At 41.9% G+C, this 12,591-nt stretch overlaps 1 protein-coding gene across 4 annotated transcripts in view; it reads right to left on the reverse strand.

The window, feature by feature from the left end:
• The window catches only part of NF2 (NF2, moesin-ezrin-radixin like (MERLIN) tumor suppressor), a gene marked incomplete at its 3' end in the record, with an annotated part of 61,182 nt that overhangs the window by 30,463 nt on the left and 18,128 nt on the right, over positions 1-12,591 (reverse strand). For all 4 annotated transcript variants that reach the window (XM_081122966.1, XM_081122965.1, XM_081122968.1 and 1 more), the window contains exons 2-5: positions 12,375-12,500; positions 10,419-10,541; positions 8,303-8,386; positions 545-613 (exon numbers count right to left, since the gene is read on the reverse strand). In XM_081122966.1, the coding sequence (XP_080979092.1) occupies positions 545-613; positions 8,303-8,386; positions 10,419-10,541; positions 12,375-12,500 (402 nt within the window). The remainder of the gene's footprint in view (positions 1-544; positions 614-8,302; positions 8,387-10,418; positions 10,542-12,374; positions 12,501-12,591) is intronic.

Below are 12,591 nucleotides of genomic sequence, written 5' to 3' on the forward strand. Positions count from 1 at the left end.
ACCGCCGTCAGGAGCCCTGCTCACTAGTCTGGGGCCGGCAGCTGGGCCAGGCTGTGTGCGCGGCTGCCTTCGCCAGGAGCAGGGAAAGTCAGGGGAAGGTGAGGAGCAGGCCTTTATTACACGTGACGGATGAGCGGAGCTATAAAATCAGAGGCAGCAAAAGGGAGGGAGGGCCTGCTTCTGTGGCTAATGAACAAGATGAACAACTCCAGGGATTAAAAACTACAATGCCCACCCCTAACTCATCTGCTCTATCCACCCCGCGCAGCTGCTAACAGCTCCACACTCCTTGGGAATCACTGACGCTCACCCACCTTTAAAGAAAAGACCATCTGCAGGCCATGCTTGTTCTGGCAACCCCAAACTAATTCCATGAACCTTTGCTTTTTAATATTCTTAACAGAGATTCCATACTCTTTACTCAAGATTGATTACAAAATATTTATAATAACGTTCTTGCCACGTTACTTCCATCAAGTCTGGTTAGCTTTCTTGCAGACCACACATCTGTATGTCTTCCCAAGCAAGGAATTTGATTTCTTACCCTTTTTGGAAGCAATTCCTCTTGGGCCAAAAATCCCCGCTTGTGAACAGAGGGGTCGTAGTCACCATACTAGAAAGAGAAGAAAGGGGGAGCAAGCAATTGGGATTCAAAAGACAACTGTCATTTCTGAACGGCTAGACTGTCTCAATTCCCTCTCAGCTCCAGGGAGCAATTCAATCCCGATGACAAGTCAAGATTTCAACCTTGCTAGTTTGTTATCCTTGGATGAAAATACAAAGCTGATTATGTCTATAAACAGAGTTGCATAATCCCTATGGGTGATGTGCTAATAAAAATGTGACATTTGTATGGAAAGGGAGCTGTGTTTTCTAACCGGCAAAGAAAGCAGTCACTACCAAAACATTAGCTTTTGAAATGAAACAACCAAACACAACTGTGAAAGTTGTGATTAGCAAGGTGTGATAAGAGCCTTACCTTCAAATGCTTCTAAGTGGCTGGTAATTGGAGCCAATTGCTAGCTAGGAGCTGGGAGCTGGGAAAAATGCTGACAATATTTTTAATACTTTCATTCAAAGCTCTGAAAAATGCTTTGGAAAAATGTGATACCAGCACTGTCATTCATATTTGTCATTCAGACAAAGAAACGAGCAAAAGGTTAACTGGCTTTCCTAAAGCTGCAGAGCAAGTCCCTGGTAGGGCCAGAAATGGGCCCTGCATTTTAATGTATTCTCCCAGGATAATAACTTGGAGATTTATTTTCTGATTTAAGAAAAATAGTCCCTTTCTTTCTTAGGAAACTTAAGTCTGACCAGGAAATAAAAAATGATGGAATTTTAAAACAGAAACAAACTATAAAACATAGAAAATACAAAATCAAAGCCCATCTCTTGTCAATCAGCATTCAGTGGCTTTCCTTTGGACCAAACCAACAAAGCTTGGTGTTTTAGTAGAATCTTCTATAAACATTTATCCTTTTAGCCACCAACATTGGAAAATAAAGAAAGCTCAAGCATAAGCTGTTGGCTCTATATACCACTAAATTGGGTCAGGGCATGGCCCACCCTGTCATTCCCAAAGAGCCTTACATTGGACCCCTGTGTGTTTTCCAAATGAAGTCATACACCAAATGACTGACAGACATGGGATTGAAAGATGTTAGTCAGCAACTTTAAATCATGCCTCATTCCCACACCACCTTACTATAAAAAGCCTCATGAATTAAGATTTCTTATGAATCTCATAATTATCTTAGGAATAGAATGGTATTGCTTTTTTTTTTAGTGTTAATGGAATTAATCTGTCAAATTTAAACATTTAAAATATGCCACAGATTTTATAACCCCATCTAGGCATTTCTCCATTTGAAAGAACCTGGTTTGTCTTGATCTCTGAAAGGCCTGGGGATGTAATAAGTCAATAACTCTGAGCTTTAACGGTACTGTCTTGGGAGGCTGCTGCAGAGTCCAGGTAGGAGCCTGGCTTTGGAGGCAGCTGCTTAAGGTTCAATCCCAGCTCTTTCACTTATTAGCTGTGACCTTGGAAAACCTGTGTCTCCGTTTTCTTGTCTGTAAAATGGGGGTGATAACAGTATCTTGTAGGACTCTTTTTTTTTTTTTTAAATATGTCTTTATTGATTTCAGAGAAAGGAAAAGAGAGAGAGAAACATCAATGATGAGAGTCATTGATCAGCTGCCTCCTGCACGCCCCCGGCTGGGGATCGATACCGCAACCCAGGCATGTGCCCTGACCGGGAATCGAACCGCCATCTCCTGGATCCTAGGTCGGTGCTCAACCTCTGAACTACACCAGCTGGGCACTTGTAGGGCTCTTACTGGGATTAAATGAAATAATAGCCATAACGTTGAAAAACTACAGTTGACACACAGCACTCAACACATCCTGATGTTAAATGATAAAAACTCAAGTTGTGTCACCTCTCTGAGTGTTTTCTAATTTGTCAGGTGAGAGTGCTGGTCTTAGAGGATTTTGAAGTGGGGACTGCAGAGTATCCTCCGGAAGCCTTGAGCAAGGCACCCTCTCTAAACCTCAGCTTCCTCATCTGGAAAGCAAGGGCCACAGTAACGCCTGACTCATGGCAGGTGACGACGACGAAGTAAGACAATCGGGCAAGCATCTCCGTAGCAACTGGCTCTCAGCTACCGTCCGTATCATCATTAACCTCTCCATTGTTTATAATGACACTCGTCACTGGCTGCCTCTCTGAGTTTCAAAGGGGTGGGATGCTAAAGAAAGCCTTGTTGGTTGCATTTGCAAGCCTCTCAAGCTCTAATGCAAAAGTAAGCAGATATGCAAAGTTCAAGTTGTAAATTCAGGTTCCAAAGGCTTGTAAGATTAACGATCCACATTATCATGCTGAGCTCCCAGCTACTCCCCGGATCAAACAGGTTACATCTGAGTAATGCAGAGACAGCAAAGACCCAGCTGAAAGGACCTGCCGCTGGACTCACTCCACTTACAACATTAAAGCCACCTTGATGTATGAGGTGGCTCTTCAACGTCTCTTTAAAAAACAAGGGCAGACAATCCTTAAGTTGTGGCAGTTGGTGATTATAAAAGGAAGTCATACCACACCACAGAGATGGCTGCTCTCAGCCTTTTCTGCACAAAAGCATTCTGATTATACAACCAGGGCTGAATTTTCTGTGAAGCCAGTGATGTTGGGGTTTCAAGTCTCTGCACCTAACTTTATACTCATAATTTGTATTCTTGTGTTGAAAAAACTCCTTCGGTTATATCAACTTCAGGCCCCACAAAACCTGGATCCACCACTGATATAAACCAACTGAATTTAAATTTGAGATAGGAGTTCACCATTTATGGGATTCTTGGAGTCAATTCTCATGTTAAACAGATATTTAATATCCTTCTGGATGTTAAATACTTTCCTCTGCCTGAATGTATGGAAAATTAGACCAAATGCGCTGAACAGGACTTCACAAAACATAAAGATTTAATCAATACATACACAGCATAAATAATTGGATCCCTACCACACATCAGTCACTAAAATACAGATGGATTAAAGACTTAAACCATAAATGAAAACCCAGCAAAATACCGGGACAAAATATAGAAGAGCATGTATATAATAATAGTGGTGAAGCCATTCTAAAAGTCACTCAAAACATAAAAAGAAAAAGACTGACAGTCTGACACATAAAAAGAAGATAAAAGGTTAATACCAATCATGAACGGAGCTCCTATAAATCAACTAGAAAAAGATAATCAAGTAGAAAAAACAGGCGGGTTATAAACACTTGCGTACAGAGGAAAGTAAATCTATGAAAAGATGCTCAGCCCCAGTGGTAAGCAAGGAAATAAAAACTTAAAAGAATCTATTTTTTCTGTCAGATTAGCAAAAATGTAAAAGACTGATCGCATCCATGAGGATGGGGAAAACAGATATTAACACACTCTGTTCTTAGAAGTTCGACTGGAGGGCAATTTGGCTAGATCTATTTTTTTAATTGAGATAGAATTTACGTGCATACAATTCACCATGTGAAGCATATAATTTAGTGGTTTACAATATATTCAGAATGTTGTGCAACTATCACCACTATCTATTCCAGAATGTTTCTATCACCCCAAAAAGAAATCCCATACTGATTAGCAGTAAGTCCTAATTGCCCCCTTCCTTCCCCCGGCTACCACTAAATGTACTTTTTGTCCCTATGAATTTGCCTATGGTGGACATTTCATATAAATGGAATCACACAATATGCAGCCTTTTGTGTCCAGCTTCTCTCACTTAGCATTATTTAAATTTTAAATGTCCTATCCTTCAACCCAGTTTTGCCATTTCTTGGTATCTATCAGAGAAATACTGTTCATATGTTCATGATCAAGGGTGTTTGCTACGTCCATCTAGAAGGGAAAAGCAAACCCAAATGTCTACCAATAAGGAGATATTTAAACAATCCAGAGTCCCTCCTATTTATGAAAGGTAGTTTTTAAAAATGAGATGGTCTATCTGTTCTGGTAGTTGTCAGTGAAAAGGGCATATTGTACAGGAGTCCCTCTGGGGTAGAGTCACCCAGAAGTGGACTTTCAGGGACTGGGTGGGGGGGTCTCCTCACCTGACCAGCCCCTACCTCACCCATCACTACGCTACAGAGATTCCGCCCATTCAGTCCCTTCCAGCACTAAACGCGCTTAAACAATGTTCCTGTTGCTTCTATTGATTTAGTAATCCTTGTCAATCTTATGGGTTTGGAATGTTACCTATTGTTGCTCTAATTTTTCTTTCTCTTGATTGCTAGTGAGATTGAGCATCTTTTTGTATTTACTGATCACTCTCGTGTTCTCTTCTTTAAAGTGCCTGTCACTCATACCCTGTGCCCATTTTTCTGCTTTTTCTTACAAACATAAGAGTTCTTTTTATTCAGGGATATTTATGCAATTCTACTTCTAAAAATCTACCTTAAGGGGAGAAAGCTTTTGCACATTTATACAAGGAATCACATAAAAGGATTTTCAGTAAAGCACTGTTTCTAATAAGGAAACAGTAGAAACTAAACCTATCTCTTCCTCAGAGGGGGATGGATAAATAAACTAGGTTTATTCATCAGAGGTTACCATACAGTGGTTAGAATCAATGAGCTAAATCTATACATTATACACGGACACATCTTAAAGTCAATGTTGAGTGGGAAAAATACCATTTTATAAAGGATATACAAAAAAGATAGGAAGAGCATAGCATCATTTATATCAACCTTTACCTCCTGAATTTTTTTAAGTCAGCCTCCTCCCTTCCAACTCATGACCGCCTGAGGTGTGAAACTCATTCACGGTCTCTCACCAGGAGGACCACCAGAGTCTGCTAAACAGTCTCCCTCTCCTTCCAATATGTCTTTCACAAAGCCACCAAAATCTATCTAAAATATAAACCCTTCACTAGCTCTTCATCGCCCACCGGACAAAGTTAAGACCTTTTAGGATCTGGCCCCCTGCAGACATCTCCAGCTTCATCTCTTGCCACTCTATGTATACCTTACACATAACTTCTTAACTGCCTTTTGGCACTCTGCCCCTAATTTGTATCAAAGAATACTTACTAAGAAACAATCATTCTCCTCTCCCACCATTCTTATCTCTGAACACTAGGAGTCTGCAGGCCAGCACTGCAAAACTGATAAACTATATACCACTTTCTCCCAAAGTTATTTTTAATTAGAACACATTTCAAACACCAAATTGTCAATACGAAATCCAACAGGTGGCTTAAAACATTGCAAGATAGTTTGCTGTGAACCCAAAAACCAGCCCATACTTTTGATTCAAATGTAACTCAAACTCCAACCAAGAAATGTGGTTCTTGTTAACTGAACCATATGATTAATATTTGTATTTATACTTTGAGGGTAATTGTTTCTTTATGCTTCGGAATTAACTGTGTCTATATCATTCAAACAGCTAAAACACTGTAATGAATACATTTGTGGATAATTACATTCCATGTGTTAATGAGCTCAATTCCCTTTCCCCTCCACACTTCTAAAGTTCCTTTCTGTTTTGGAAAGGTTGTGGAAGTAAACAAACTGAGCATAATGGAAGGAACCGTATAGTTTACTGAAAAGTTTGGACTAATCTGACCATATAAATGAATCTGGGACTGGGATTTACTGAATGGCAGTGCGTGCTGCCTACAGACCTCCCTCAAGCACAGACAGTGAGGGGCAAGAGCAAAGCACTGAGTCAGGCACTCAGACACCAGGTTTCTCATCCTGGTTCCAGTTTCTAGTTCCTTTCTACTTCAAATCCTGCCCCCTGAGAAGTGGGCTACAAATTCCATTTTTTTTAAAAAAGAATTAATATAAAGTATTGTGACGTTAGACAAATTATTACTCCTTTCTGAGTCTTAGATTTGTCATCTATAAAACAGGCATAATACTTTCAAGCCCAGGCTTACAGCAGACTACACTGAGTATCACAAGGAATATTCATGTTATAACACTTTGTAAAACTGTGAAACACTACAGGCATGTAAGATCTTTTTAATATTGTAATCAGAGGTATCCTTTTAATATTAGCCAGCAGTCCTGGAAAGTGGGAGCATGTTATAATAATCCTTAGTCTCCCAAATGCAGACTTGAAGTCATAGATTAGCTTTATTTGTGAGATCCTGAGAATTTATACCGGAAAAAACAGAGCATTCTCCTCCATATGAGCCACATATGCGCTCCGTGAATCACTTTCATCTCTAAATTAGTAGGACCCAAATTAGTAGGGCTTTCCTACAGTGAAATCTGTTTAAGCAAACATCTGCTGGTTCCCAGACAAGTTTTTTCTTTCTCTCCCACAGGTGGTCTTTGAATTTGTGGCCCAAAACCCATGTAAAGAGAATGTAGCCTTTGAGACAAAGCCCTTCAAAGAGAGGTAGTGTCCTTGAGAGCCTGGGTCTCCTCTCAGCTGGGGAGAAAGCGTGCTAAAAAGGAACTCAGTTCCGGGCCAGGAAGTGCTCGGCTTTAATGAGAGTGACAATGACTGCTTCATCACTGTCAGGGTGATACTGATTGAAAGGACACATTTTTCCTGTTATTAATATTCTTAATCAAAGCATAAAAGGAAGCATATGTTTTAGTTGAATCAAGGCCAATTTTTCTGTTTTTTTCAATTACTCATTTTTCTGGGCAGTGGAATAGGGGAGGCACAAAATGTAATCCCAAAGCCATGCCTTCTGCCTTTAGCTTTACTCCAAGATTGCCTGAATGACCTTGGACAAATCACTGAGGGCAGATACTTGCATTAGTGCCTGCATTGTGACAGCGTCAACACCCCCCCATTCAGCACCCATTACACCAGTCATCAAATGATTACGAGTCATCAAATGACTCTGGGGCTTCTTTGGGTCTGACTAGCTCGTACAGACTTTTTTCTCCCTCCAAATGACAGGCCAGTTACTTCCTGACTTTGATCTGAAATTGCATTAAGCTACCCAAAAAAGTAGGTTAAGTAGTTAAAGGGTCTTACTAATTTTTGTAACTCTACATGGAAATGGCCTTATGGGCACCTCCAGCTAAAAAGGAAGAAATAACCAAAGATGACACAAAACCACAGAAGTAATCAAGGTGTCCTAATGCTGGGACTTCACATGCTGCAGTGAAAGGTAGTGAGCGAGCAGAGGGACCAAGAGAAAGTGGCATGTGACTGAAGTGGAAATCTGTGGGACATTACACACCCTGGGCTGACCCTGTAATTGGTCGTATAAAAACTGGCAGGACAAAAACACAAGACCACTGGGCTTCCTTTCCTGCCATTCTCAATGTGCTATGATTTCTCTGGGAAGGCCTTTCTGCTAACCAGACAGCTCAGCTGGGCTCAGTGCCCACCCATAAGCAAGGTGGCATGCCTCAGGGGTGGGTGAAGTGGGGCGCTCTCTAGGGTATGGGGAGGTCCCCATAGAACAGGGCTGTTGGTCCTCAGAAGATGAGTTTGCAATGAGAACCTGGCCCAAAGGCCATGTTGGCCCAAACTGGAGATCATAAGTCCATTTTTCCTAGTTAATAAAAAGAGAGGTTGGTTCAGTAAATGTCAGGAACCACATGTGCACAATGAGATTACAAAGGACGTTTATCAAGCTATACACTTATTTGTAAACACACATACACTCACAAGATTACATAGAAGACAGTGATACTTGGTTCCCCCAGTTCCCTCTCACTTGTTGGGAAAAGTCTCTCTGAGTCTAGAAAATCCCAAGAAACAGACCACTGGAGCAACCTGTGACATGTTAATGCCCAGGAAAAATGGATTTTTCTTCCTTGAGCCTACCTTGGCCTGGACAGCGTAAGAAGCCAGCAGCACAGAAGCCTCAGGAGGGCAGTAGATCTTTTCATCTAAGATCTGCTTCTTTACCTGAAAAGGGCAACAAGGGAGACAAGACACCGTGAGTGCAGAAGTGAGCTGTGCAGGCTGGGCACAGTGGATAGCTGCAGGGTGTTCTAACGAGGGCTGCCTGCCAAACCAGCCTGTTAATGATTTTCTGACAAGGGGTACCATTTTTTTTCTTGCCGCAGACAGGTTGGGAGTTCAGGCACCGAGAAGTTATTGGTAAGACAGCCATGCGGGAAAACCCCTTATCTCTTCTGTTCACCATCAGATGCTGAAGAGGAAAAGCAGTCTTCATGGTTAAAACAGAGAATAACATCTGGGCTGTGACAGAGGAGAGCTGTGAACTTGAGAAGTGTCAGGAGCAGCTCTGATGGTGATTGCAGCCTCGGCCCCTGCTGAGAGCACGCAGCACTAGAGGAAATGGAGTCTACTTTTAAGTCTTCACACAAGATAAAAGTCAGCAAGGCCACTGAGTTATGACTGCGGAAAAAAACCATCACTTTCAATATGACTGCTCTAAGGAAAAAGGAAGCAATAAAGTGTGATCGATTAAACTTCTAAGTACATGTGAGGTCCGGGAAATACAATTCTTAAGCCATAATGTTGAATTAACATATCTCATTGCATTTAATTTCTTAGAATGGTGCAGACATAAAGGCAAGAGAGCCACATGAAGTGGGGGCACACCAAAGTAGACACAACGGGAAAGCCAACTCTCTTTTCACAGATGTCAACAGTCACCAGATTCATACGAGTAGTAAATTTTGCCTTGTTCAGCCACGAAAACGCTCGAACATTTCAGTGTGAGGGAAAATTAAGCCAAAGGCACATGAGGACCGGACACTGCATCCAAGCGCTTACAAAAAAGCCATCTCTACACTAGGACACTGTGGGATCTAGGAGATCATTATATGGTTTCATTCAAAGCAGTGTGACTTCCTAATCCCTTGGTTTATTTTCAAAGGGGAAAAAAGCCACACTATAGAAAAACTGAAAGGAATTCCCTTTGAGCAGAAAAAGTTGGGATGGGAAAGTATGTATGTATATATGTGTACACGTGTGTGTGTGTGTGTACACACATCCACACCTTTTTTTTGGCAAACTTTTTTTTGTAAAAAACTATTTGGGGGAGTTTATTACATTTAACTTAATATTTCCTGAATGCAATAACTTGAGGCTCGAACTAATTTTTGAGCCTGGAATACATGACAGACTATCCATCTACTTCTGGGAAATCATGCAATTAACGCCCCTGCTGCAATCTTTTCCATTACTGACAGTGGGCACCTTCAGGCACATGAGCAGCTCTGGCGCCAATCACTGTAACTAACCATGAAAACAGGGGAAGCGCTCTGATCAAGCAGTAAGGATGCGAGCAAAACAGACAAGGTTTCCAGCCTCACACTAACCTGCCCCTCACTGTGCCCTCAGACGGTCAACTAGCTATCTCTGAACCCATAATTAATTATGGATCTCCTCATTTCTTCAGTGTGGTTGAGAGATTACTTGTGGAATGCCTACTGGGCACTCAGTGAGCCTGGCCTTTAAGGGGCGTGTAATCTATGAGGCAGTAAGGGAGAAACAAGACAATTAGAGGCAAAGAGTAGCACAGAGCACGGTGTTTGAAGCTCCACATGTGTGGGATTAACCAGGTGTCACTGGAGTTCTGAAGTCCTGTCTCAATGAGAACAGATTTTGAACTTCTGGGAGGACAATTCTTTATAAGACTCTCTTTCGGCTTCCTTTGCAACTATTGGGTACTTGATTTCAAGTTAGTGAGAAGAAAACCAGATCTATCTCCAGAGGTTTCAAATCAGGTAGCTACTTCACCATCACACTTTAGCAATTTTATCTGACACCAATTGTCATCACTCAAATCTAGTTTTATTCTGAAGATGTTTTCCATTACGGATCCAAAAGGACTGACTTTCCGGAGGTGAAACACTCTCGCAATGTGCGGCTCTTCCGGTCAGCTCCGGGGGTTCGTGCAGGCTGCCTCTGCAACCACGCCTGAGCGAGCTTTCCCATAACTAGGGCACAGCACGGACTACTGTACCTGCAAGAAGAATAAATGTTGCGTGATCTCCTGGACCAGCTCCTCCTCAGCATTCTCAGGATAAAACTTGGCCAGGAAATGAAAGGTGACTGGCTCTTCCTTTGAGACATCATGATCCAGCACCTGCAGAATTGCAGAGCAAAAGACAAACAAGCTATGTTGGCACGTCTTCCCCCCATGCCGCCACCAAAGAACCTTTTGCAGGGAATGTATAAGCATCTTCTCCCCTCTAAATTCATCACATTTCCCAAAGGTTGTGACTCTTTAGTCTGAAGCATTCACAAAGCCATCTATAACAAGAAGTAAAGCTCACTTCAAATGGCACCTGTGAACCAATCTAATGAATGTCCCCAATGGGTGAGTGGAGCTAAGATTAAGGCACAAATGTTTTCAAGGCCACAGAGATAGTCAAAATTTAAAAATGTATGACTCAAAGGTCTTGGACACTACCCTTCATGGTAAGCTGAATGTTTTTTAATTCTTTGAAGTGGAATATTTCTTTATTCTCTTTTCTTGCTGCCAACTCCCAACATTTAAGTCCATATTGGAATGGAGCTTAGGATGATCAACTAAATCTTTGTGAAATCAGCTAAACACTAACTAAGCAACAGAAGTGAAACGTGCCCCTCATGGCAACCCTTTGTTTCAAGGAACCTCTAGAGATGCCTCACAAAATACTTGAGCACAGTCAGTAAACCACATTGCCTTTAATCTTCTAACAATTCCATCCACCCACTGAAAAGCTTGAACCATCTGCTCTCCAGAATGAATTTCATTTCAGGCCATAAACATGCAATGTGACAGGCTCCAAGTCTCCATTAACATGTGTCATAATTTATTTTCTTTGAGCAGCAGGTACTGTGGCTCCTGATGCCCCCAATCTAATATCCATTTGGCCAATACTCAGGTACATGATTTAAATTTACTTTGCTGAGAATCACACAAAAAATACAGAAAGTTTTGCTGTCCTTGATAAATAACTCCACGCCCTTGCTCAAATTCCAATTGGTGGTTCCAGGAGATTCAAAATAAACCTGATCTAGGACAATCTTGCTGACATGGGCACACAGGGGGCACTTTGAGGTTCATGATCATTGGGAATTACCGTGTGAAATTTATATAACCTGTGGGGATTCTAACATGAAGATTCAGATTAGTGCGTACACATGTAAGTAATCTGAACACTTGAGTTTAGAGTCAAACTGGTAAAAGACAAGAGGCTTTTATTGTTTTTTCGTGCCATGTAATAGATAATAAAATCAGGTGAGCAATTGCAGGGGATTCCATTTGGGACAAGAATTAGACACTGACTTACTTTGAGATTCAAGTGTCTTTTAGGAGTTACTGACAAAAACTGGTCTCAACCATCTTCACAGTTGCGTAGGCAGGTAAGCAGGTAAGTACGTCTTTGTGTGCCCATATGAACCCACACAGAAGGAGTGTTCCCTAGGCAACATTCATTTCTAAGCCACACTAGGACTGCTGGGAGCCCACTTCAGGCCTCAGAAGCCCCAGAAAATCATGCTAAATGGGCAGTCCTCCTTCATCACAGGGACCAGGGCACTTTTTATTCCTTAGATCACATTAATAATTAAACTGAGTTGGGCCATGGCGTTTCTCAAAGACTTTTAAAATTTCATAAAGCACATGAGCCCAAAGAAAATCTTTCAAAGACATATATGTAATTTTTATTTATAAAGCCTGACTAGTGGCTCAATAAATTGAACGGCGTAAAGCAGAATCAGTCAGCCCGGTGACAATGAATAAAGAAACCAGGGATCGCAACAGTTTAATCCCGGTGGGTTCTGCTTGCCAAGGAGCCTGTGAGGAGTAGAAAGCCCCTTTCTCTACCCTGTATCCATCAAGCCCCAGGATGAGCAAATAAGCTGGGCACATGCTCAGGGAAGAACCAGGGCACACACCAGCCCCTCTGGCTTCACCCAGTTCCAGTCCAACCTTCTTGTCCATTTTGAGCCAGGCCACGGTGTCCTTGATTGTGTACTGCAGTCCAAAGAACCAGGTTTCCCGAAGCCCCAGGGTCCGGCACACCAAATCGAACAGGTCCTTCCCTTTCCACTTCATCTGCAACAACACAGACCAAGAGGGGAAAACACTGTGAGCAAAAGTCATAACCCGCTCGCACAGAAACCTTTCCTCTGTGCCCCCAACTCTC

Source organism: Miniopterus schreibersii (assembly GCF_964146895.1).
Source record: "Miniopterus schreibersii genome assembly, chromosome: 20".
In the NCBI taxonomy this organism is placed as follows: domain Eukaryota; kingdom Metazoa; phylum Chordata; class Mammalia; order Chiroptera; family Miniopteridae; genus Miniopterus; species Miniopterus schreibersii.